Source organism: Centropristis striata, chromosome 17, assembly GCF_030273125.1.
Source record: "Centropristis striata isolate RG_2023a ecotype Rhode Island chromosome 17, C.striata_1.0, whole genome shotgun sequence".
NCBI lineage: Eukaryota > Metazoa > Chordata > Actinopteri > Perciformes > Serranidae > Centropristis > Centropristis striata.
In genome coordinates, this window is record NC_081533.1 from 33,547,212 (window position 1) to 33,573,697 (window position 26,486).

Here is a 26,486-nt window from a genome sequence, read left to right on the forward strand (position 1 = left end):
GCCACAATCTGCTGTTTTTTTCCTGAAAGACTTTCTTACTTCTTAATCTACGTATTAATATATCAATAAAAAAATGATAATTAATACTTGTTGTTTTCATTTGCTTTACATATTTACCTGTATTAGCTCCCTAATTTATTTACTTTCCACTTTAATTATCCCTTCTGTTTATTATTATTTTTTAAATAAAAAATAAGTTAAGTTTCTTAATATTTTTCTTTTTGTTTCTTAATTTTTAAATGCATTTATTTGTCTTTGCATTTAATTATATTTATTTTATATTTATTTTTAATTCATGATTCATCTTTTATTAACATTAAAGTATTTTTTTAAATTTAATAATTCACATTTTTACCCTTTTTTGGGGGCATTTTCTTCCTAATTATGCACATAAGGGGTCAACTTTTCCCCAATATAATATAATATAATATAATTTCTGACATGTTTTGGCTACAACTCGTTCTCAGAGCTTGAATAATTAGGGTTGTCACGATACTAAAATGTTCAACTCGATACCGATACTCAGGAAAATATTCGATACTCGATACCATTTTCGATACCACAAGGATAAAAACAAAGAGCCCAAAATTTAACTGAAATATTTTTATTAACAAGAAAAATGCAACATGTAAAAATGAACAGAACCACAGGTTAAATATTTATAATAAAAAACAGTTGTGCAAAAAGAGTTGCGTTGTGTGTGGATGGTCCCTTTAATTACTTTTTTTGGTAATTTTGTGTCTTTTTTAAATAATTTTGTGTCTTTTTTAATAATTTTGTGTCTTTTTTAAATAATTTTGTCTTTTTTATAATTTTGTGTCTTTTTAAAATCCTTTTATGTCTTTTTTAAATCATTTTGTGTCTTTTTTAAATAATTGTGTGCCTTTTTTTAAATAATTTTGTGTCTTTTTTATAATTTTGTGTCTTTTTTAAATCATTTTGTGTCTTTTTTAATAATTAAGTAATTAAGTAAAGTAATTAAGTAAAGTAATAAGTGCTAAAAAAAAAAAATAGACATTTTTAAAACTTTTTCCCCTGTTTATGTTATGTTATGTTAAGTCTGATTATCTTTTCCCCATTTTCACGACACCAAGAGTCACTTTTCCTGCTGCCTCGCTCTCTGCTGGACCATCAGTCGCACACACCCCAAAAATGACGTAATGGGAAAAGGGAAAAAGCCATAAATGTCGGCCAAAAATATACAAAAATGACTTCCACAAAGAGGGACAGTATCAGCGACTCTGACTTGACAAAAAACACAAACTCCAGCCCCAAAAATGACCATGGAGCTGATTTAACAGCTGTTTTTGTTTCGTCCAACCCTTGGAAAGAGGAGGGTTTTTCCATCAGTGTTTAAAGTAAAGTTTTGAGTGTGTGTGTGTGTGTGTGTGTGTGTGTGTGTGTGTGTGTTTGGGCAGTGTCAGGGGTGAGTCATGTGTGTGTCTGCTCATGGTTAGCAGCTCGGTGGCAGAAAGAGAAAGAGAGGCGGTCAGAGACAAAGAAAACAGACTGAAAAGACGGAGTGAGATAGAGAAATACAGACGTCTGACCTCCTTCTGTCAGCTGGGTGAGTCTGTTTGTTCCTATCCTGCCTAGCAACAACCACTCCACTCTTTAGATAAGACAAAGTAGGACTGCAGCTCCTGAAACGTCTCCGATTGGGCTGTTTTCTCTCTGGGAATTTAGCAAAAAGTGCTTCCAACAAAATCCTTTACAAAGCACAAAGAGAGAAACTGTTTAGCTGAAATGTAGTCTGGTTGTTTTTCTTCTTCTTCCGACATTAGTTTCTTTTTGTCAGATTGTAAAAGGCCTCCGTTACGTGGCGTTCAGGGCTCGTTAAACAGACTCAAACATCCTGTTTGTGTCTCAGGGCTTTTGGCTTCTTACTGTTTTATTCATTTATATTTCAAATGACTGCAGCTTTTAACTGTGTCCATCTGAGGCCTCATCACAGAAACATATCCTACCTGCTCGTCTTCTCATAGGAGTACATGCAAATCATTGCAGCTGCAAAAGTGGTAGTGTGACCCCAGTTGGGGTCGTGAGATGATTTCTGGAGGTCCCCAAATCATTTTGGAAGTCAGCTCTGTCTCCACTGTGTTAAAGTGTTCATGTGTTTTAGTCATTTTGGTCACTTAATGTCTTTTTTGGGGGGTCATTTTGTGTGTTTTTTGGTCATTTTGTGTGTTTTTTTGATCATTTTGTGGTCAATTTGTGTGTTTTTTTTTTGTCATTTTGTGTCTTTTTTGGTCATTTTGTTTCCTTTTTTAGGTAATTTTTTCTTTTTTGTATGATCTGAACTGTGCGTGTGAGATTGTGTTCAGTGAGCAGGGTCTTCTTCTACCAATTCTTCTTCTTCTTCTTCTACCAATTCTTCTTCTTCTTCTTCTTTTACCAATTCTTCTTCTTCTTCTTCTTCTTCTTCTTCTTCTACCAATTCTTCTTCTTCTTCTTCTTCTTCTTATCAATACTGAACGTAAGGTGTTAATGTTAGTCTTTGATGAGAGCTAATGTGAGCCTGTATCAATCACATCGCAGTTAAACAAATAAAATAAAATGAATGATGGAGGTTTTGGTTGGTCCTGTTGGTCAGATAACTCCGTCTTCAGCCTCTGACATAAGCAGTTTCGTGTTTCGACACCAGCAAAGACTTGGTGCCGCTCTGGAACCAGTTTTCCTGGTCGATAACTGGTTGTTTGGCTGTTGAAGAACAGGTTGGAGATCCAGCAACCAGCCCTCCAACTGCCTTGGTTAAAAAGAGGATTATGTTGTTGAAACAGGAACTTTACGGACATTTCCAAATAACCCCATAAACACACGGGGCTGTCGGTCCTTCAGATGTTTTGTTTGTTGTGCTAATTGACTTTGTAGCTTTTCTAGCTTTTTCTAGCTTTCTTTTACGTTTTAAAGAAGGCTCTCAGCAGCAGCACCTGCCATGTTGTTCGTTTAAACGTTGTAAAACTCGTGTTTGTATCGATACTGTTTCAAATGAGTATCTCATCCGATACTAACCTTTTAGTGTTGATTTTTGGTCATTTTGTGTCTTTTTTTGGTCATTTTGTGTCTTTTTTAGTCATTTTGTGTCTTTTTTTTTAGTCATTTTGTCTTTTTTTCGTCATTTTGTGTCTTTTGGTGTCTTTTTTTTTGTCATTTTGTGTCTTTTTTTGGCCATTTTGTGTCTTTTTTTGTCATTTTGTGTCTTTTGGTGTCTTTTTTTGTCATTTTGTGTCTTTTTTTCGTCATTTTGTGTCTTTTTTTGTCATTTTGTGTCTTTTTTTCGTCATTTTGTGTCTTGATGTCTTTTGGTGTCTTTTTTATCATTTTGTCTCTTTTTTTGGTCATTTTGTGTCTTTTGGTGTCTTCTTTGTCATTTTGTCTCTTTTTTTGGTCATTTTGTGTCTTTTTTTAGTCCTTTAGTCCAACACAAAATGTGATTTTGAATCTTTTTTTTACTTTCAAAACACTATCATGCTCAATAAAGAATTTTAAATGTTGCAAATGTGCATTAATTTAAGAGTACACTGAGACATTAAACTGCATCATTTTCAATTAAATTCTGGAAAAGTTGGTGTGTTCTAAAACTTTTGACCAGTAGTGTATTTACATTTACACATAAAGCAGCATTTCAGAACAAAGTGAGCTGATCCTGTCACCTCTAAAGACAAAACGTTTTAATAAGTTGACGTGCTCTGGAGTTTACCATCGTACCTTCAGCTGTCTGAACGTGGAGCTCACACAGAAAGGAAATGTTAAAAAGGTGAAATAAACCCTGTTGAAACTGAGCAGTGGTCAGGACAGAGCAGCGTTTGTGACTGGAGAAGAGAGGAGGGAGGAGCAGCAGAGGTGAATAATGTGACTCATGTTTTCCTTTTTTCTCTCTTTTCTCTCTCTGCAGCCAGGGCCCTCTCTCCTCCATCAGAGCCGCCATCAAAAGAAGTGAGTAACCAGCCTCCAGCTCTTCTTCTTCTTGGACTCTTTTCTTCTTTTCCACTGGGACAGCAGCAGGTTTAGCACAAGATTTTTGCAGTAAAAGCCAAAATTTGGGATCCTCTCGCACTTTCTAATGCCACTAAACCAGAGCTGGGCATTGGGCGGCCCGCGTGAGGTTACCCAGAAATTAGAAATCAATATAACCGCAGTGCTTTTATTTTGAAAAAAATAGCAAACATTATCATTAGCACTAGAGCTAACAAGCACTCTTACTATAGTTAAGACAACAAATATAGCCACTAATATATATGACAGAAGAAAATAAACGTTAACAAACCTTGTGTCCTGTCAGTCAGCCACTATAGAAGCCTTTTTCATACTTTATATCAACTTTATATGAATTACTACGCACTCGTTCTTATTTACCGTTCGTTTTTTCATTTAACCATTCTACCGGTTATTTCCGGTCACTACCTTTCAAAATTAATGCACCCGTTTTACACTGGAGGGCACCTTTTCAAAATAAAAGCATCACAACATTTTAAAACACCTTAAAAATGTACAAACATGAAAAACAAGCTATATAATACTTGGTGCCTCGTGTGAAACCAAAGTGTAAGTGTGATTCAAACATCTCTCAACTTCTTGCATCACGTCTTTACTGAACTATTACTGATCACTTCCTGTAGTCACATCGTCCTCCTAACTACTTCACTTCCACCATTTACATCTTTTATTTCCTCTTTAAACTGTCTTTTAGAGCCCAACCAGGAACAAAAACACCAATAGGAACCTTGATAAAGGTCATTTACAGTTGTGTTTAAAATAAATGTTAAAGTGATATAGTGATTGGAGTATTTAATACTTTTTACTGCTATATTTGATTTACTCCACATTAACAGTCTCATCATAACATGTGTTCCTATCAGTAGCAGCTCAAAACCAGATAATTTACTGTGTTTTATAAAGCGATTACATTAATATTGAGCAGAATTTAGTTCAGAGTTTTGGTCCGGAACCTGCAACCTTCGTGGTATTGGTCATGTGGCCCCTTGGGGAAATTAATTGCCCACCCCTGTGTTAAATAATCTATATTGTTTGGTGTCTCTTTCAGCCTCCACCAGGACAACGTCTCTGTCTGAGTCGTCCAGAGACAGAGAGCGAGACAGAGACAGAGACAGAGACAGAGACAGGAGGTAAGACGCATCATTTACTGCAAAATATAAAAGTTTTATGAGGCTAAATCAACATGCAGCAGGTGCAAATAAAGATTACTGAATGTTCAAATTCAATCATTTTCTCTATCGGTACAAATCAAAAAATTTTCCCAAAATATGACACCTAAAAGTCAACGCTAAATTATAAAAAAATAAATAAATAAATAAAAAAAGTCATGTTTATCCTTCATCCCAGTCACACAGCATTCTTAGTGGAATAAAAAAAACAGAAAAGAGCACAAAAAAATTTAAAAACATGAAAACAAATTTAGAAAAAAATGCGTAAATGATATACACAAGTCAAAATATTTATCATGAATGATAATAATTACTTTTGTTTGCCTATTTATTTTCATTGTGTGATACATATAAATGAGCCATGTTATATATTTTTATATATATGTCGTAGCATCTGCCCCTCATCCACACACACACACACACACACACACACATACACCTGTGATGCCTCTGTACACCTGTCTGTTGTTTGTTACGTCATTTCACGTTACGTCATTTCACAATTTTTATTTTATTTTATAATTTTCTCTTATATGGTTATCTTCATTAATTTATTTGTTTTTGTTTTTTTCTATTTGTTTTGTTTTTTGTATATTTTGACTATAACTTTGGTGTTTTAAAAAATAAATTAAAATAAAATAAAAATAAAAAGTAATGTTTATCCTTCATCCCATTCACACATAATTTTTATTATTATTATGTATTTATGTATTTTTCTATTTTTATTTTATAATTTTCTCTTATATGGTTATCTTCATTAATTTATTTGTTTTTGTTTCTTTCTATTTGTTTTGTTTTTTGTATATTTTGACTATAACTTTGGTGTTTTAAAAAAAATAAAAAATAAATAAATTAATTAATTAATTAATTAATTAAAAAAATAAAAAAAAGTCATGTTTATCCTTCATCCCAGTCACACAGCATTCTTAGTGGAATAAAAAAATAGAAAAGAGAACAAAAAATGTAAAAACATGAAAACAAATTTAGAAAAAAATGCGTAAATGATATACACAAGTTGAAATATTTATCATGAATGATAATAATAGCGTTGTCTTATCTTCCTCTTATTCAATTTTTATTATTATTATTATGTATTTATTTATTTTTCTATTTTTAATTATTTTATAATTTTCTCTTATATGGTTATCTTCATTCATTTATTTGTTTTTGTTTTTTTCTATTTGTTTTGTTTTTGTATATTTTGACTATAACTTGTTTTGGATAAACTGATGTGAGCTCTGACAGCTGATAATAATAATTATGCATCCAAGGAAAATCCCATAAAAATAATTTTGAAAGAATGAATGATAATAATTACTTTTAAACAGTTTAATTCTTTGGGGAAAAACCAACTTCTGCTCTGTTGTTGAATTTGATGTCGATGCTCTTTCATGTATTGTGTCGAGTCGGTTAAAAAGAGAATATTTGTAGTCAACAGCCGACCGTGACCACTGGTGTTTACAGTAAATAAAGGTGATATTAGGAGAGTTTCTGGATTCACTCTCAGCCTCCTGCGTCACACTAACACACTTCTTGGATTTGAACCAGAATAAATATTTATTACACATCACATAAAACAGTTTAAATGTATTTATTGGGGTTTTTTTAGCAGCAATAAATACATTTTAAAAAAACAGAAATAAAAATGAATAAAAATCATCCTTAATAAACAATATAATAAAGAATAAATCATACAAACACCACTGCTACCCCAACCTAAGCAAAAAATTAACTAAATACATTTTTTGTTCATTAATATATCCTCAGCTTAATCACTTTTAAGGAACTACATAAATGTTTTCCCCATTTATTTGATTTCCCTCTGACTTCTTTGGTTTAACTTAAAATAAAATACAGAGCTCAACATTACTGGTTAAATGTTTGAAGTGTTTTCTGATCATTTATTTTTTCTAATTTTGTATGATTTATTCTTGATTTTACATTTTATTGTTAAGGATAATTTTAATTCATTTTTATTTCTGTTTATGTAGTTTTTTTTAACTATTTATTTATTTGATTTTCTTCTGACTTTTCTTCTGACTTTCTTTCTGATCATTTATTTTTTCCAATTTTGTATGATTTATTCTTTATTATATTGTTTATTAAGCATGATTTTTATTCATTTTTATTTCAGTTTATGTAGTTTTTTTTTTACTATATATTTATTTGATTTTCTTCTGACTTCTACGGTTAAATGTAAAGTATATAGTAGGATTGTTTAGCACAAAAATACATTATTTTTTAAAATAATTTATTATTGTTTTTTTAATTTTTTTTATTTTACTGTTCAAGGAATGTATTTTAAATGTTTTTGTTATTTGGCTTTCCTTTTATTGGTTGTTATTATTTATTTATTATAATTTATTATTCTTCAGTTATTTTTAAGGATACTATTTTTATTTATTTATTTATTTTTACATCCCTCTTGATTGATGTTGCATTCTGGGGGTTTAGTATTTTTGGTGTGTGTTTCAAATTGAGAATTTAATGCGTGATAAAGATCCATCATGTGTGTAAAATCTACAATTTTATGCAGGAATTCCCCTTTATGTTTTGCATAATTTGTTGTCAGTTGACAAAATCACTTTAATTAATTAAAAGTAAAAGTAGTTTATCAAGTGAAAACATGAAATCCACTTAATTTTATTATAGATTTGATTTAATGACTTGTTGACTTTGGACTCAAGTTGTTTCTAGTTAATTTAACTACATGAAGTCCTCTCTGCTGTTTCTGACCTGGTGTTGTTGGATCCTGGTTCTGTGGTTCTAGGCGTCCAGAGATCACCATCCTGTCTGCGGAGCCGCTGGCCTCCACCTCCTGGTTCCCCGGAGCCTCTGGAGGGTTCCCTCCTCCACCTCCTCCTGCAGCGCAGATCTGGGGACCCACAATCCCTCCATCCATACAGGTAACCCCGTCAGAAGGGCGGTGCTCTTTGAAATTTTGGTAGCGAGAGAGATTTTGGTGTTGCTGAAAGTTTTACCAAAGAGAACTGTAGTTAGTAAAGAATCAAGAAAGACACAAAATTACCAAAAAAAATACATAAATGACCAAAAAAGACACAAAATTACCAAAAAAGACACAAAATAACAAAAAAAAGACACAAAATGACCAAAAAAAGGAAATATAATGACCAAAAAAAGACACAAAATGACAAAAAAAAGACGCAAAATGACCAAAAAAGACACATAAGGACTAAAAACACACACAAAATGACCAAAAAAAGACACAAAATGACAGAAAAAAGACACAAAATGACCATGAAAGACACAAAATGACCAAAAAAGACACAAAATGACAGAAAAAAGACACAAAATGACCATGAAAGACACAAAATGACTAAAAAAAGACACAAAATGACCAAAAAAAGACACAAAATGACAAAAAAAGACACCAAAAGACACAAAATGACTAAAAAAAGACACAAAATGACCAAAAAAAGACATGAAAAGAATTAAAAAATGGACACTGTGCTTTTTGAAATTTTGGTAGCGAGAGAGAGTTTGGTGTTGCTGAAAGTTTCACCAAAGAGAACTGTAGTTAGTAAAGAATCAATGAGTGAGATTTTCCATGGTTTTCTTGATAATAACCCAAATCATTTTTAGAAAACCATGGAAAAAATGATAAGACCACCCTTTGTTTCTCAGTGTACTCTGAAATTAATGCACATTTGCAACATTTAAAAATTCTTTATTGAGCATGATAGTGTTTTGAAAGTAAAAAAAAGATTCAAAATCACATTTTATGTTGGACTAAAGGACTAAAAAAAGACAGAAAATGACAAAAAAAAGACACAAAATGACCAAAAAAGACACCAAAAGACAGAAAATGACTAAAAAAAGACAGAAAATGACTAAAAAAAGACAGAAAATGACCAAAAAAAAGACACAAAATGACCAAAAAAGACACCAAAAGATACAAAATGACTTAAAAAAGACACAAAATGACCAAAAAAAGACACCAAAAGACACAAAATTACTAAAAAAAGACACAAAATGACCAAAAAAGACACCAAAAGACAGAAAATGACTAAAAAAAGACAGAAAATGACTAAAAAAAGCCAGAAAATGACCAAAAAAAAGACACAAAATGACCAAAAAAAGACACCAAAAGACACAAAATGACTAAAAAAAGACACAAAATGACCAAAAAAGACCTGAAAAGAATTAAAAAATGGACACTGTGCTTTTTGAAATTTTGGTAGCGAGAGAGAGTTTGGTGTTGCTGAAAGTTTTACCAAAGAGAACTGTAGTTAGTAAAGAATCAATGAGTGAGATTTTCCATGGTTTTCTTGATAATAACCCAAATCATTTTTAGAAAACCATGGAAAAAATTATTAGACCACCTTGTTTTCTTCAATTTCTTGTTCATTTTAATGTCTGGTACAACTAAAGGTGCATTTGTTTGGACAAATATAATGATAACAACAAAACTAGCTAATAAGAGTTTAATTTAAGAGCTGATATCTAGACATTACCAAAAAGACACAAAATGACAAAAACAACAACACAAAAAGACCAAAAAAGGAAACAAAAAGACCAAAAAAGACACAAAATGACCAAAAAAGACACTAAATGACAAAAAAAGACACAAAATGACCAAAAAAGGAAACAAAAAGACCAAAAACAGGAAACAAAATGACCATGAAAGACACAAAATGACCAAAAAAGACACCAAAAGACACAAAATGACTAAAAAAAGACACAAAATGACCAAAAAAGACCTGAAAAGAATTAAAAAATGGACACTGTGCTTTTTGAAATTTTGGTAGCGAGAGAGAGTTTGGTGTTGCTGAAAGTTTCACCAAAGAGAACTGTAGTTAGTAAAGAATCAATGAGTGAGATTTTCCATGGTTTTCTTGATAATAACCCAAATCATTTTTAGAAAACCATGGAAAAAATGATAAGACCACCCTTGTTTTCTTCAATTTCTTGTTCATTTTAATGTCTGGTACAACTAAAGGTGCATTTGTTTGGACAAATATAATGATAACAACAAAAATAGCTAATAAGAGTTTAATTTAAGAGTTGATATCTAGACATTTTCCATGGTTTTATTGATAATAACCAAAATAATTATCAAGAAAACCATGGAAAATGTCTAGATATCAGCTCTTAAATTAAACTCTTATCAGCTATCATTATCTTTGTCCAAACAAATGAACATTTAGTTGTATCAGGCATTAAAATAAACAAAAAAATTGAAGAAAACAAGGTGGTCTAATAATTTTTTCCATGACTGTATCTATCAGGCTCTAGTTTTTGGAATAGGTTTATTTAATAAATATTATCCTTATTATTATTTTCATTGTATGTTTCTGTTAAACAATACTTAGAGTTAGAGTGAATGTGTCAATAAATACTTTACAAAACAATAAATGCGGTCTAATTATTCTTAATTATAAGAAGGAATTGGCACGGTTTTAAATAAAACACAAAAGAAGCTTTATTCTCTTTTACTTTAATTACCCTACAATCAGTTAAGTTGGAGTAAATGAACAAAAACTGCTGGATCCCTGATATTAAGGCTACAATCTATTAGAATATTTAACATTTCTGTCGTTCCTCCTCCTCAGCCGCCTCCGTCCTACGAGGAGGTGATCAGAGAGAAGACGCAGGAGCAGTTTCTCCTTCCTCCGACTCCTCCGTCCTCCTGCTCCTCCTCCTCCTCCTCCTCCTCAGCCTCGTCACGTCCAGCCTCTACTATAACCATCGCCACCCAGACTGACCCAGGATCAGCCCCGGAGCCCCCGGACCCTCAGGGTGAGAGGACATTCTTTCACTCTTTCAAGAATAACTTTCAAGAAAAACGCAAAAAGAATTTCTTTTATTATTTATTTTACAAAAACCTTAAAAAGTGGAATCTATATATACCAGTATAACACTTTGCAATATATACAGGAATGAATTGTATAAAAATGCAGTATATATATAGGTATACTGCCCTACAAAGTCTAACTGCAGTAACTACGCAAAAGGTAAAACTGAGAAAAACTGATTTAGTTTTTTAACGTTTTTTAACTGGCCAGCCAAATGTGTTATAGGTAGATAAGTGATATGACACCTATTTCTACATGTATTGATGATGTAATTTTTATGCTAAAAAATCATGATGATATATTTGACCTTTGACCCCAAAAACGTAGTTACTGCATTGCTGTAAAATGTTCTAATAGTAATGCAGAAACAGAGTGCAGTAACAACAATGCTGTTGTCTTCTTTCAGATTTTATATTTAGTTTTCAGGAATAAACATTTACAAATTATTTTTTTTATAAACTCTATTCAAAGATTTGTGTATTTTAGACTTAATATTATAATGGAATGTTGTATTTTAGTCTTAATATAATTTTATCTCACTTTTTAGCTTCATCACTGTCTAGATAATAATTTCCCTTTCAAATAAACATATAATTTATATTATTTTTATGTTTAAATTAGTATATATATCCAAAGCAGAACGTAGTAAGTGCAGTTACTGCTTTGGTTTTGAGTTGTATTTTGTGGTTTTTATGTCATTACTTCTCTGAAATAAAGCAAAATTTAAATCTAAAACTTTGTCACAAGATAAAACAGACATCAAGGAGTTCATTTTTAGTTATAACTCAATTTTGACCAAAAATGTAGTTACTGCAGTTAGACTTTGTAGGGCAGTATAGATTATATAAAAAATAAAAATACATACATATACACACATACACTACTGGTCAAAAGTTTTATAACACACCAACTTTTCCAGAATTTAATTGAAAATGATGCAGTTTCATGTCTCAGTGTACTCTGAAATTAATGCACATTTGCAACATTTAAAATTCTTTATTGAGCATGATAGTGTTTTGAAAGTAAAAAAAAGATTCAAAATTACATTTTATGTTGGACTAAATGACTAAAAAAAGACACAAAATGACCAAAAAAAGACTCAAAATGACTAAAAAAGACACAAAATGACCAAAAAACACACCAAAAGACACAAAATGACACAAAATGACAAAAAAAGACACCAAAAGACACAAAATGACTAAAAAAAAGACACAAAATGACTAAAAAAAAGACACAAAATGACCAAAAAAGACACAAAATGACAAAAAAAAGACACAAAATGACAAAAAAAGACACAAAATGACCAAAAAAAGACACCAAAAGACACAAAATGACTAAAAAAAGACAGAAAATGACCAAAAAAAGACACAAAATGACAAAAAAAGACACAAAATGACCAAAAAAAGACACCAAAAGACACAAAATGACTAAAAAAAGACACAAAATGACCAAAAAAAGACACAAAATGACCAAAAAAAGACACCAAAAGACACAAAATGACTAAAAAAAGACACAAAATGACCAAAAAAACACACAAAATGACAAAAAAAGACACAAAATGACTAAAAAAAAGACACATAAGACACAAAATGACAAAAAAAGACACAAAATGACCAAAAAAAGACACAAAATGACTTACAAAGACATGAAAAGAATTCAAAAATGTACAAAATAGCCCAAGACTCCATAGAGTTAAGTTGTTAACCCATTTCTTGTTCCCTGAAAAACCGGTAGTGTACATATATATACATTTAATTGTGTGTTTATGTGCAGTGAGAAGACCAGTGAGACCAGCGCGGCCGCCTCACCCTCACCCTCCCAAGTCGTCTCACGTTGATGACATCACCATCTCCAGCAGCCAATCAACGCTGTCCAGCACTCACACCGCCGCCTCCACGCAGTGCTGCGACCTCCTCTCCGACCTTTGCTCACCTTTGACCTCGACCTCCGGAGCTCAAACCGACCAATGGGATCAGGGTCCTGCTGCTGCTGTTAACGTGGACCGCCCCAGGCCCCGCCCCCGCCCGCGCACCCGGCTCAGCGCGCCGCCGGCGACCTGCAGCGACGTCAAAGTCCAGACTCTGGTGAAGCTGCGTGAGGACGGCTCGGCCACGCTCGCCGCCGCCAACGCCAGCGCTAACGCTAACGCCGCTGTGAGTCAGGGCAAGTACCTGCAGGAGCTGCTAGAGGCCTTCAGCGCCGACGACTGGGGCTTCCCGGAGCGCCGCAGCGACAGCAGCGGGCACAGCCAATCACAGAGCGAGGAGGAGGAGGAGGAGGAGGAGGACATGGCGACCCTGAGAGCGAGGATACAAGCGTTTGAGCAGCAGCAGCAGGTGGCGGCGGCTGATTCCAGCTGTGGAGACGAGTTTGTCGCCACAAAAAGACCTGAACCCCGGCCGCGCCCGCGCCTCCAGGGCCAACCGGCCAAATCCGTCCCACCCACCGTCGCCCCCAAACCCAAAAACTTTGCATCCAAACCGTCCAGCAAGGTATTCTGAAAAACCTTAAAAAGTGGAATCTATATATACCAGTGTATATATATATATATATATATATATATATATATATATATATGTATACCAGCATTTAAAATTCTTTATTGAACATGATAGTGTTTTGAAAGTAAAAAACAGTTTCAAAATCACATTTTATGTTGGACTAAAGGACTAAAAAAAGACACAAAATGACCAAAAAAAGACACCAAAAGACACAAAATGACTAAAAAAGACACAAAATGACAAAAAAAAAGAGACAAAATGACAAAAAAAGAGACAAAATGACCAAAAAAAGACACAAAATGACTAAAAAAGACACCAAAAGACACAAAATGACCAAAAAAAGACACAAAATGACCAAAAAAGACACAAAATGACCAAAAAAAGACACAAAATGACCAAAAAAAGACACAAAATGACAAAAAAAGACACAAAATGACAAAAAAAAGACACAAAATGACTAAAAAAAGACACAAAATGAAAAAAAGACACAAAATGACCAAAAAAAGACACCAAAAGACACAAAATGACTAAAAAAAGACACAACATGAACAAAAAAAGACACAAAATGATTAAAAAAAGACACAAAATGACTAAAAAAGACACAAAATGACCAAAAAAAGACACAAAATGACCAAAAAAAGACACAAAATGACACAAAATGACTAAAAAAAGACACAAAATGACTAAAAAAGACACAAAATGACTAAAAAAAGACACAAAATGACTAAAAAAGATCATCAGCATCAGCATCCACCATCCAGCAAGGTATTCTGAAAAACCTTAAAAAGTGGAATCTATATATTCCAGTATAACACTTTGTGCCACAAATAAATTAGATTAGATTCAACTTTATTGTCATTGCACAGAATGCAGATAGCATCTAACCAGAAGTGCTTAAGCAGAACAAAAACCAAAAGACACAAAATGACTAAAAAAAGACACAAAATGACAAAAAAAAGACACAAAATGACAAAAAAGACACAAAATGACTAAAAAAAGACACAAAATGACAAAAAAGACACAAAAAGACTAAAAAATGACACAAAATGACTAAAAAAAGACACAAAATGACAAAAAAGACACAAAATGACTAAAAAAAGACAAAATGACCAAAAAAAGACACAAAATTACTAAAAAAGACACAAAATGACCAAAAAAAGACACAAAATGACCAAAAAAAAGACACAAAATGACACAAAATGACAAAAAAAGACACCAAAAGACACAAAATGACAAAAAAAGACACAAAATGACTAAAAAAAGACACAAAATGACTAAAAAGACGCAAAATGACTAAAAAAAGACACAAAATGACAAAAAAAGACACAAAATGACTTACAAAGACATGAAAAGAATTCAAAAATGGACAAAATAGCCCAAGACTCCATAGAGTTAAGTTGTTAACCCATTTCTTGTTCCCAAGGTATTCTGGGAGGACGGCGGCGGCGTCCCAGCAGCTTCAGAAACAACCGAAAAAGACTTGAACCCTGAACCTGAAACCCTGAAACCGGCTCCGGCTCCGGCTCCGGCTCCGGCTCCGGCTCCGGCTCCGGCTCCGGTTTCGGCGCCGCAGCCCTGCAGGAGCGCCGAAAAACCCTCCGTGTCCCCGAAACCACAGTCCGTTCCAGAGCCCGTCCCCTGCGCCCCCGTCCCGGCCCCGAGGCCCCCTCCGCCCAAACTCACCCCGTCCGCCAGCGACACCAGCCCCAAACCTCCACCCAGACCTCCGGTGGCCCCCAGGGCCGGCGTCGGGGCGCCACCCCAGGAGAAGAGCTCCGCGGCTGGGCAGCCCACCCCGATGCTGCCCCCGAGGCCGTCCGTGGAGGTCGGCGCCGGAGCGCAGACGGAGACAGGAAGTGAGGAGACGCAGGACGCTGCAAACCAAACTGGTGAGTGTTTTTTTTTAATCTTAATGACTCTTTATTTTATTTTATTTTATTTTATTTTATTTTATTTTATTTTATTTTATTTTATTTATTTATTTTTCCCCCCCACAAAAAACACTTACATAACAAAACACAAAAAAAAGGGAAAAAACAAACAAACAGCACACAGACAAGGAATACAACAAAATAAATAAAAATAAGAGATAAAAATACGAATAAGAAAATATAATGTAAATATAATAATATAATCTTAATGACTCTTTAAAGGCGCATTCAAAAATACATTATTTTTTTAAATTATTTTTTATTTTTTTTATTTTACTGTTCAAGGAACGTATTTTAAATGTTTTTGTTATTTGGCTTTCCTTTTATTGGTTGTTATTATTATTTATTTATTATTATTTATTATTATTCAGTTATTTTTAAGGATACTATATGTATTTAGGGTTATGTTACTCAGAAATAAATCTATATTATAAAATTAAAAAAACAAGTTGAATTTCTCCGATAAATTATTATTTTATTATTTTATTTTTTGTTATTAAATCATTATTTTTTCTATTGGGTATTCTTTACTATTTTCTGCTGATTTTATTTTGAAAGGCCATTGCTGCTCTATCTCTATATGCTTAAGCTTTATTTTGGGAAAATATTTTTAGGGCAACATTTTTTTAATGATGACATTTTTAAATGACTAAAAAAAGACATTAAATGACTAAAAAAAGACATAAAATGACTAAAAAAAGACACAAAATGACCAAAAAAAGACACAAAATGACTAAAAAAAGACACAAAATGACCAAAAAAAGACACAAAATGACTAGAAAAAGACACAAAATGACTAAAAAAAGACACAAAATGACCAAAAAAGACACAAAATGACCAAAAAAGACACAAAATGACAAAAAAAGACACCAAAAGACACAAAATGACTAAAAAAAGACACAAAATGACTAGAAAAAGACACAAAATGACTAAAAAAAGACACAAAATGACTAAAAAAAGACACAAAATGACCAAAAAAGACACAAAATGACCAAAAAAAGACACAAAATGACTAAAAAAAGACACAAAATGACTAGAAAAAGACACAAAATGACTAGAAAAAGACACAAAATGACCAAAAAAAGACACAAAATGACCAAAAAAAGACACAAAATGACCAAAAAAAGACACAAAATGGCTCTATCTCTATACGCTTAAGCTTTATTTTGGGAAAATATTTTTTTAGAACTTTAATGCTTTAATGACACAAACACCAAGGAAGAAAGTGATTACAAAATAAGAGTTAACATAAACTTAATCAGTTTATACTAACAGGAAATGACAGCACTCATTATCAGTTTTACCTTTTTTTCCTCCTGCATCCTGACTAAACTTTTTTTTTTTTTTTTTGGGTCAAACCTGCTTATAATTAGTGTGTGTTTTGGATGTGGCAAACAGTAAATGCCATCTAGGATCATCTTGAGGGCAGTAATGTGAAAAACAACTCTCCTGTAAACAGTATTTTCCGATGACATCAACCTAAATGGGGTCACTGATGCGTTAAACATAAAGTGAGACATTTGATGATTTGGTAATTTGTTGATTTGAAATTTTGGACACTTTAATAATAAAACAATGATTCTCCATGAATCCAAGAGTTTATTCAGCCAGAAACACAAAGTGTTCCATCTTTCTTCCCTCTTTTCCACTCGTCTTTTACTGCCCACAGATGTGTTCTTGTTTTTCTGAGTTATTTCCATTGAAGCTGATGTGGTAACAGAGTGACTCACAGTAAAGGAGCAGGTGGAGGTTTTTTACGTCTCTACACATGGCTGACGTGTTTTTGTTACTGTGAAGAGGACCAGAGATTTTAAATATACAGTGTTACATCACTGTGAGTCATAAATGTCAAGTTTAAGTCATTTTACACACAAAATGCCTCCCAAAAATTGCTTGTTTTTGTTAATTTTCTTTGATAATAAACAAGATTTATTTGGGTTTTGAACAAACAAGCAAATCCACTAAATCAGCTGTTCTCAACCTGGGGTCGGGACCCCAATTGGGGTCGCGAGATGATTTCTGGGGGTCGCCAGACTCAGTCTTTTTGGTCACTTAATGTCTTTTTTTGGGTCATTTTGTGTATTTTTTTTGGTCATTTTGTTTCTTTTTTGGGTCATTTTGTGTCTTTTTTGGGTAATTTTTTGTCTTCTTGGTCATTTTGTGTCTTTTTTGGGTAATTTTTTTGGGTAATTTTGTGTCTTTTTTTGGTCATTTAGTGTCTTCTTGGTCATTTTGAGTCTTTTTTGGTCATTTTGAGTCTTTTTTGGTCATTTTGAGTCTTTTTTTGGGTAATTTTGTGTCTTTTTTTGGTCATTTAGTGTCTTCTTGGTGATTTTGTGTCTTTTCTGGTCATTTTGTTTCTTTTTTGGGTAATTTTGTGTCTTTATTGGGTAATTTTGTGTCTTTTTTTGGTCATTTTGTTTCTTTTTTGGGTAATTTTGTGTCTTTATTGGGTAATTTTGTGTCATTTTTTTGGTCATTTAGTGTCTCCTTGGTAATTTTGTGTCTTTTCTGGTCATTTTGTGTTTTGTTTTTTTGTCATTTTGTGGTCATTTTGAGTCTTTTTTGGTCTTTCAAGCTGTTCATTTGACTTGAACTGCTTGAATTTCAATAAAAAACTGGAAAAATTGGGCTGTTCTAAAACTTTTGACCGGTAGTGTAGTTTACTGCTGACTTTAGGCCTTTTTTAAAGTTTCATTCAGCTGATAAACTCCTGCTTGCCTCTTCCAAATATTTACAGGAACGTGCTGCCTTCTGCTTACACAGCTTATCTACCAGATAAGAAGCTGATAAAGTCAGTTTAGTTATCAGGCGTTGACTGGACGTCAGTCTTATCTACAGCTGTGATACATTTGATTATTTAGTTAGATTTCAGGTATCAGCACTGAGCAACACTGATTCACTCAGTAAGAAAGCACACATTGATTAACCCATTAAAGATACGTCGTTTTGTAGTATTTGTAGTTTTTTCCACCTATTTTCGGTCTCTTGGCCAATGAAATGCATCAGAATACATGTGGGAGTGTCACAATGCAACATGGGACTTTTCCAGACCTTTGAAATCATCACCAAAAAAAGACACACAGTGATTTAAAAAACACAGAATTACCCAAAAAAGACACAAAATTATTAAAAAAGACACAAAATCACCCCAAAAAAGACAGAATTGCCAAAAAAGACACAAAATTACCCAAAAAAGACAAAAAATTATTTAAAAAAAGACATGTTCATGTTTTAGTGTATTTTGAGTAGAAATCCACCATGATATACTTTTTGTCCAGTCCCTCCCCAGGCTGTGTTATAAAAACTATTGTGTGTTATTTCATTCTGTATTTATGTTTTTTTCATAATTTCTTCTGTTTTTTTACAGTGAAAATAGGAAGTCTCCGTCCAGGCATCCCGACCAAACCAGCAGGACTGACATCACTGCGGCGAGCCAGCGGTAAGTGAGTGTGTGTGTCTGTGTGTGTCTGTGTGTGTGTGTGTGTGTGTGTCTGTGTGTCTGTGTGTCTGTGTGTCTGTGTCTGTCTGTGTGTGTGTGTGTGTGTGTGTCTGTGTGTGTGTGTGTGTGTGTGTGTGTGTGTGTGTGTGTGTGTCTGTCTGTGTCTGTCTGTGTGTGTGTGTGTGTGTGTGTGTGTCTGTGTCTGTGTGTCTGTCTGTGTGTGTGTCTGTCTGTCTGTGTGTGTGTGTGTGTGTGTGTGTGTCTGTGTGTGTGTGTCTGTCTGTGTGTGTGTGTGTGTGTGTGTGTGTGTCTGTGTCTGTCTGTGTGTGTCTGTGTGTCTGTGTCTGTCTGTGTGTGTCTGTCTGTCTGTGTCTGTCTGTGTGCAATTAATAATTAAGACATTATTGTAGATTGTAGAAAAGTGTATTTTTTTTATGTTACCAAGCTTCAATAAGTTACATTTTTATTGCATTTTTATTTGTTTTTTAAGAAGTTACACCCAAACCTTAAATAATGCATGAATAAGTATTCTTTTAACTAGAACGTGATAACAAACTTTACAAAACTGTTGTTTAATATTTAATAAGTTTAGATTTTAATGACATTTCCATTTAATTCCATTTTGAAGAACAGAAATACTGATCAGTGCTCTCTTAATTAAAGGCTTTTATTTTGAAAGCAGCAAGGCTTTTATTTTCAGTCCGCCTCAGACTTCTTTCAGACCCAGTCAGTCTGAATGAAACTGTGTGTGTGTGTGTGTGTGTGTGTGTGTGTGTGTGTGTGTGTGTGTGTGTGTGTGTGTGTGTGTGTGTGTGTGTGTGTGTGTGTGAATGCTATGTGTCTGTCTGTGTGTGTGTCAGTGTCTGTCTGTGTGTGTGTCTGTGTCTCTCTGTGTGTGTGTGTGTGTGTGTGTGAATGCTGTGTGTGTGTGTGTGTGTGTGTGTGTGTGTGTGAACACTAAGCTGCAGTACAATGGAGTGTTTGAGAGCTTAGAGACACAAATCTTGCTCATTATGTTGCACAAATATGCAAACATGTTGAGAGATTTAATGTGTGTGTGTGTGTGTGTGTGTGTGTGTGGTTGTGTGTGTGTGTGTGTGTGTGTGTGTGTGTAACAGAGGGGGAGGGGGGTTTATATTATTCAATCCAAACCTTGTGAAAGTAAAATGCTGTGATTGTGTGAGAAGAAAAAAGCCCTCACTGTTGTTAGTGCTGTGTGAGTTTTATATATATATATATATATATATATATATATATATATATATATATATATATGTATGTGTGTGTGTGTGTGTGCTGCCAGCTGTACTGTATGTAACTGACGTGTGTGTTGTGGTACATTCAGCCAAGTCATGTGATTGGTCAACTCGACAAAAAAAAGTCCTATGATGCAACTTTCCACCAGGAATCAACATGAACACAGTGTACATAAACTCTGAAACCAATGAAGAAATGTCTTTAACCTGCATTCTTACTAATGGCCAGCAGGGGGCGACTCCACTAGCTGCAAAAAGGAGTCGAGTAGAAGTAGTATAGAAATCTATGAGAAAAAAAACCTACTTTTCACTTGATTTATGACCGCAGTAAACACTCCCATAATGAGTTTATGGTCTCAATCTTTAGTTTCAAGTCATCTACAAAACATCAGGATGTCATTTTAGTAAATTATGGGCCCATTTAGAGTCAAATAGACGATGAAACGGGTACGCTAAATGAGTAATAATGTAGTCACACATCTCCTCTCAATCTCCAGCTCCCAATCTGGCCCCTAAACCCTCCGGAGCCTCTCCAACACCTCCAGAACCAAACCCAGTCCCAACCAAACCTCCAGGACCAGCCCTGGCCCCGACCCCGGCCCTCAAACCACCAACCCCAACCCCGTCTCCAACTCCAACTCTGGTTCCAACCCAAACCCCGGCTCCGGCTCCGGCTCCGGCTCCGGCTCCGGCTCCGGCCCTGAGGAAAGGCTCCATCACCCAAACCAAACCAGAAACCACCAAAACTACAAACCCAAACTCTTCAGACCCTCCTCTCCCTCCACGGTAAGACAGAGATTTTTAATTAACCCTTTGATGCACAACATGGTCTAAAGTGACCCGATATGTATGAGTTTCTATCTTCTATATCTTTGCAATAAATTATTTTCATCATTCAGTATTCCAGGTTTTCCTCAATTAGTTTGTTTTTGATCATCATACATCCTAATTTTATGTTTTCTTTTATTCATTTTTTAATCAAATCCCTTTTTGTGTTACTACTCTTCTAATGCACAACATGGGTCAAAAATGCCCCATATCCATTTTTAGCTAAGTAGCTTGCTAAGCTAACTACTTAGCTAACTTCTTGGCTAAGTAGCTTGCTAAGCTAACTACTTAGCTAACTTCTTGGCTAAGTAACTTGCTAAGCTAACTACTTAGCTAACTTCTTGGCTAAGTTACTTGCTAAGCTAACTACTTAGCTAAGTTCTTGGCTAAGTAGCTTGCTAAGCTAACTACTTAGCTATCTTCTTGGCTAAGTAGTTAGCGAGTTGCTTGCTAAGCTAACTACTTAGCTATCTTCTTGGCTAAGTAGTTAGCAAGTTGCTTGCTAAGCTAACTACTTAGCTAAGTTCTTGGCTAAGTAGCTTGCTAAGCTAACTACTTAGCTATCTTCTTGGCTAAGTAGCTTGCTAAGCTAACTACTTAGCTGTCTTCTTGGCTAAGTAGCTTGCTAAGCTAACTACTTAGCTATCTTCCTGGCTAAGTAGTTAGCAAGTTGCTTGCTAAGCTAACTACCTAGCTAACTTCTTGGCTAAATAGTTAGTTTAGCAAGCTACTTAGCCAAGTAATTAGCTATGTAATAATACAAAAACCTTTTTTCTTCATAAAGTATGAGAGGAAAAAATGGAAATAATGATCAGTTGTTACCAAAAACAAGATATTTAAAGAATACTTGGAATATTCAATCATAGAAGAAATGGGAACAAATGGGCCATAAGTCATTCCCCCTCTTCCTCTCCAGACCTTCTAGTGTGAAGCTCCTCCCCCTCCGTCCTCCTCCAATCAAATCCATCCCAGGGCGACCACCGCCTCCAGCCGCCACCACAGCTTCCTCGGCCAATCAGACGGCTCCTCTTCCCTCCAAAACTGGCCCCGCCCCCTCCCCGTCCGTTTCCCCAGCCGGTCAGTCTTCGCCTTCACAAACAGCCCCGCCCCCTTCTTCTGTGCCAGCCAATCAGGTGCAGCCTCAAAGGGCACCAAAGAGAGGACCACCTCTGCCGCCACGGCCCAAACCTGGACACCCCCTCTATAACAGCTACGCGGTATACACACACACATACACACACACACACACACACACACACAAAGAAATGTATTAAAATGTAGGGTTTTTTTTGGCAATTCTGTCTTTTTTTGGGTAATTCTGTGTGTTTTTTGGGTAATTCTGTGTGTTTTTTAAATAATTCTGTGTCTTTCTTGGTAATTTTGTGCCTTTTTTGGGTAATTCTGTGTGTTTTTTGGCAATTCTGTCTTTTTTTGGGGTGATTTTGTGTCTTTTATAATTTTGTGTCTTTTTTTGGGTAATTTTATGTCTTTTTTTAAAATAATTTTGTGTCTGTTTTGGGTAATTTTGTCTTTTTGGGGTAATTTTGTGTCTTTTTTTGGCAATTCTGTCTTTTTTTGGGTGATTTTGTGTCTTTTTTAATAATTTTGTGTCTTTTTTGGGTAATTCTGTGTGTTTTTTAAATAATTTTGTGTCTTTTTTTTGGGGATGATTTCAAAGTTCTGGAAAAGTCCCATGTTGCATTGCGACACTCCCACATGTATTCTGATGCATTTAATTGGCCAAGAGACCGAAAATAGGTGGAAAAAACTACAAATACACACGTATTAGAATGTAGTTTTATTTATTTATGTTATTTTAAATTTATGAATTTAATTTTGAATTAATTTTAAATGCATTTAATTATTATAAAATGTATTTATTTATTTGTTATTATTATTTTCTTTCCATACTTCCCCTATAATTCTCCACTCAACTTGTCTGTTGTATTTAATACCTGAAAAAATGTGACATTAAATAATATTTTTCATTAAAAATATATAATTTTTTTTTTTAGTTTGAATTTGTTTATTAATTTACCCGTGTATTGAATCTACTATTTGTTTACTTTCCAATTTAATTTTCCCTTTTATTTATTTTGTATTATTTCATTTTTATTATTCATCGATTTATTTTTGCATTTATTTTTAATTTATTAACTTTTTTAAAAATGTATTTATTTAATTATATATGCCAGTATCATTTCACATATTTATTGCTCCAAACTTTCATTTCGCACATCCCTTCTTGCCATTAAATGTACCAAATACATTTTTTTAAAGTAAACACACAAAATACGGTCATAAATGTATGTTCTTGGTCTTAATTTTCTTATTTTTTCCCTCAGAAACAGGAAGTTCTGATCGTCCTGGATGACCCGAGCCCCTCAGAGCACCTGTCAGGTGAGGGGCGGAGTCAGAGCGCCGTCATCAGCCCGTCACAGTGTCTCCTGGACCTGGACGTCCAATCAGAGCCTGCTCCAGATCAGGACAGCCAATCAAAGCTGGCCTTGGAGGGCCTCAGCCTCTCAGACTCCCAGGTGATTAGAACATTTAGCTAAATATAGTCCATGTTTATTTTATAACCACCTTATTCTCAGGGGTTTTCTTGTACTAATGTGATGCTATATTTAGAATACTTTACCTCTTTATCTTGCCTGTTCTGATGGGGAACTCAAGCAGTTTTATATACCAGTCTCCACTGACAAAAACAGTCATTTTACCTGGCAGAACACTGGAGTTGCTGCCCAAAATTTTGCATTGAAGTGAATGGGACGGCCGAAAAAAAATGAGTGAAAAAGAACAATAATAGGAGATTTTTAAACGTCTACTTCTCCGGCATAATTTCACCTAGAGACTCCATTTAAACTTTAAACAGTAGACACAAGTCTTGTGTATCGGTGTATTAATCCACGTTTCGATAGGTCATATAGTTTTTTATCAATCCCTGTTCAATGACCATGATCATTTTTGGAGAAATTCTGAGATTATAATGGGTGTGTATTGCACGGAATGTTCGTGTCACAGTGTGTGACATCATCGCCAGAGTGTAGAGGGAGAGAAGAAACTGTCAAAAAATAAATTTGAAAACTGCGCTCCAGGCCACAAATTCCACTCTACAGAAATAATTTATACATAGAAACGTAGGAAAATTAGTCTTCTCCCTCACAATCCTCTGGTAAAGCTGTCAGAGTTATAGTTTGGGCGTAGGACGCACAGATGATCCACCAACACCACCAACAGCCTCATTGGCTCCCATATTAAAAACGCAGGAAGATTTCAGAAAAAAGGAAGATGGAACAGTTTTTTTAGATCGCTCTAACAAAGCTATTTTTTAATTTTTCTTAAAAAAAAACATATGTAGACGTTCAGGAAGAACTCAGGACGCTCAAAGTGAAGTCGGATCAATGATAGGTATTATGGTTTTGACAAAAATGCTTTCTGTTCGAGGCCAGAAATTCCAGTCTGTCCACCTCTGCTGTCACTGAGCCGGAACAGGTGCCAGTTAATTCTGTTGATTGCTTTGATCTTTGATGTGATTACAGTTACAGATACACACACACACACACACACACATTTTGAGGTTAAAGGGCATAGTTTGAAATCTCTGAAGAATCTCATCACATTATTTTATGTCAAGAAGCAGCATGCAATCACTGAGGTGTGTTCATGTTCACGTTCATCTTTGATGAGCAAACATTTGTGCACTTTTTTATAGTCTAGACGGATTTCAGAATAAAGGCCTCCTATAAGAAGTGAGGAGCATTTATGGGTACAAGTCAGGAACCGGCCTACCTTACATATCTCAAGGGTGCTGAGTCCAAAAAAAATGGTTCCCAAACGAACATTTGAGTTTTTGAACTTCTAATTTGTATCAAATGGCCACCAAATGCCCATCTTGCACAGTGATTGGACCATTTCCCCTTAGTTTTTTTGTAAGTAGGCAATCAAAGATGAGGAAATTAAGTTTCTGGATCTATAGTCTAGAGTCAGAGCAAGGATATAGTGGAGGCTCAGTGGCTTTTTTATGTATATATATATATATATATATATATATATATATGCGTAAAATACCAACTGGAACATTTAAAAGTGATATTGATTGAATATTTATGTCGGCCTTAAAAAAATGACACAAATAATGCTTAATTTCACCTTAAAAGTTGGTATTTTGCATATATATATATATATATATATATATATATATATATATATAAATATAAGACACTGAGCCTCCACTATATCCTTGCTCTGACTCTAGACTATAGATCCAGAAACTTAATTTCCTCATCTTTGATTGCCTACTTACAAAAAACTTGGGGAAAATGGTCCAACAACAGAGCAAGATGGGCAATTTGGCGGCCATCTTGATATGCAAATGAGAAGGTCAAAAACTCAAAATTTCGCTTGGGAACCATTTTTTTTTATTCAGCACGCTTGGAATAAGTAAAGTAGGCCGGTTCCTGACTTGTACCCATAAATGCTCCTCACTTTCACTTTTTGGACCATTCTGTATAAACTATTAGGGTTTGTGGAGAAAAACAACAATTTATTCTAATGGTATACAGGATATAATTTTACTCTAAATGTGTTTTCCTTTTGTCCTGTAGTCCATTCTGCCTGTTCAGCCCACTGAGCAGAAAGAACAGCCGGACCCTCCTCCTGTCAGGTCAGAAACACAAACACACTCATAACCAGGCTCTGAATTATTTCTGACACTTTTGAAATTTATGAAGTAGTAACATTAAGTTTCGGGCTGCAACAGGCAATTATTTTTTATTGGCTATTATTTCCTAGATGAAGCGATTAGTTGTGTGGTCTATAAAATTTCAGAAAATGGTAAAAAATAAATAAATAAATAAAAACTTATGCCACTGTGTGTGCCACTTAGGGAAATTATTAAATAGATAACAATACACATATTAAAATAGACACATTCTGGGAAATAAATAGGGGGGAAAATGGAGAGGGGAAAAAAAAGGAAAAATAATAAAAACCCAGATAAATAGATAGATAATATAGATAGATGAATAAATAAATGTGGTAAATCAATTTTAAATAAATGCAAAAGTAAATTAATGAATTTAAAATAATATTATCATCTAAAACAACAAATAGGAACGTAAACAAATAGGGGGTTGATACAAATCTAAACAGATATATTGATTCATGTCACAGTTTATCAGTTAATTATTGTCTGCATTTACTTAAAAAAAATGTATTTGGTACATTTAATGGCAAGAAGGGATATGCTTAATGAAAGTTTGGAGCAATAAATATGTGAAATGATACAGGCATAAAGAATTAAATAAATACATTTTTAAAAAATAAATAAATTAAACATTAATGCAAAAATAAATCGCTGAATTATAAAAATGAAATAATACAAAATAAATAAAAGGGAAAATTAGATTGGAAAGTAAACAAATAGAGTCAATACACAGGTAAATTAATAAACAAATTCAAACTGAAATATTATTTAATGTCACATTTTTTCAGGTATTAAATGCAACAGACAAGTTAAGTGGAGAATTATAGGGGAAGTATGGA

At 34.1% G+C, this 26,486-nt stretch overlaps 1 protein-coding gene across 1 annotated transcript in view; it reads left to right on the plus strand.

Annotated features, from left to right (window-relative positions):
• The window catches only part of LOC131989106 (SH3 domain-containing protein 19-like), a 48,901-nt gene that overhangs the window by 15,872 nt on the left and 6,543 nt on the right, over positions 1-26,486 (plus strand). The window contains exons 3-13 of the mRNA XM_059354288.1: positions 3,896-3,936; positions 5,045-5,126; positions 7,936-8,071; positions 10,739-10,925; positions 12,755-13,473; positions 14,906-15,371; positions 18,784-18,855; positions 20,609-20,897; positions 21,856-22,156; positions 23,285-23,476; positions 25,547-25,605. Coding sequence (XP_059210271.1) covers positions 3,896-3,936; positions 5,045-5,126; positions 7,936-8,071; positions 10,739-10,925; positions 12,755-13,473; positions 14,906-15,371; positions 18,784-18,855; positions 20,609-20,897; positions 21,856-22,156; positions 23,285-23,476; positions 25,547-25,605 — 2,544 coding nt within the window. The remainder of the gene's footprint in view (positions 1-3,895; positions 3,937-5,044; positions 5,127-7,935; positions 8,072-10,738; positions 10,926-12,754; positions 13,474-14,905; positions 15,372-18,783; positions 18,856-20,608; positions 20,898-21,855; positions 22,157-23,284; positions 23,477-25,546; positions 25,606-26,486) is intronic.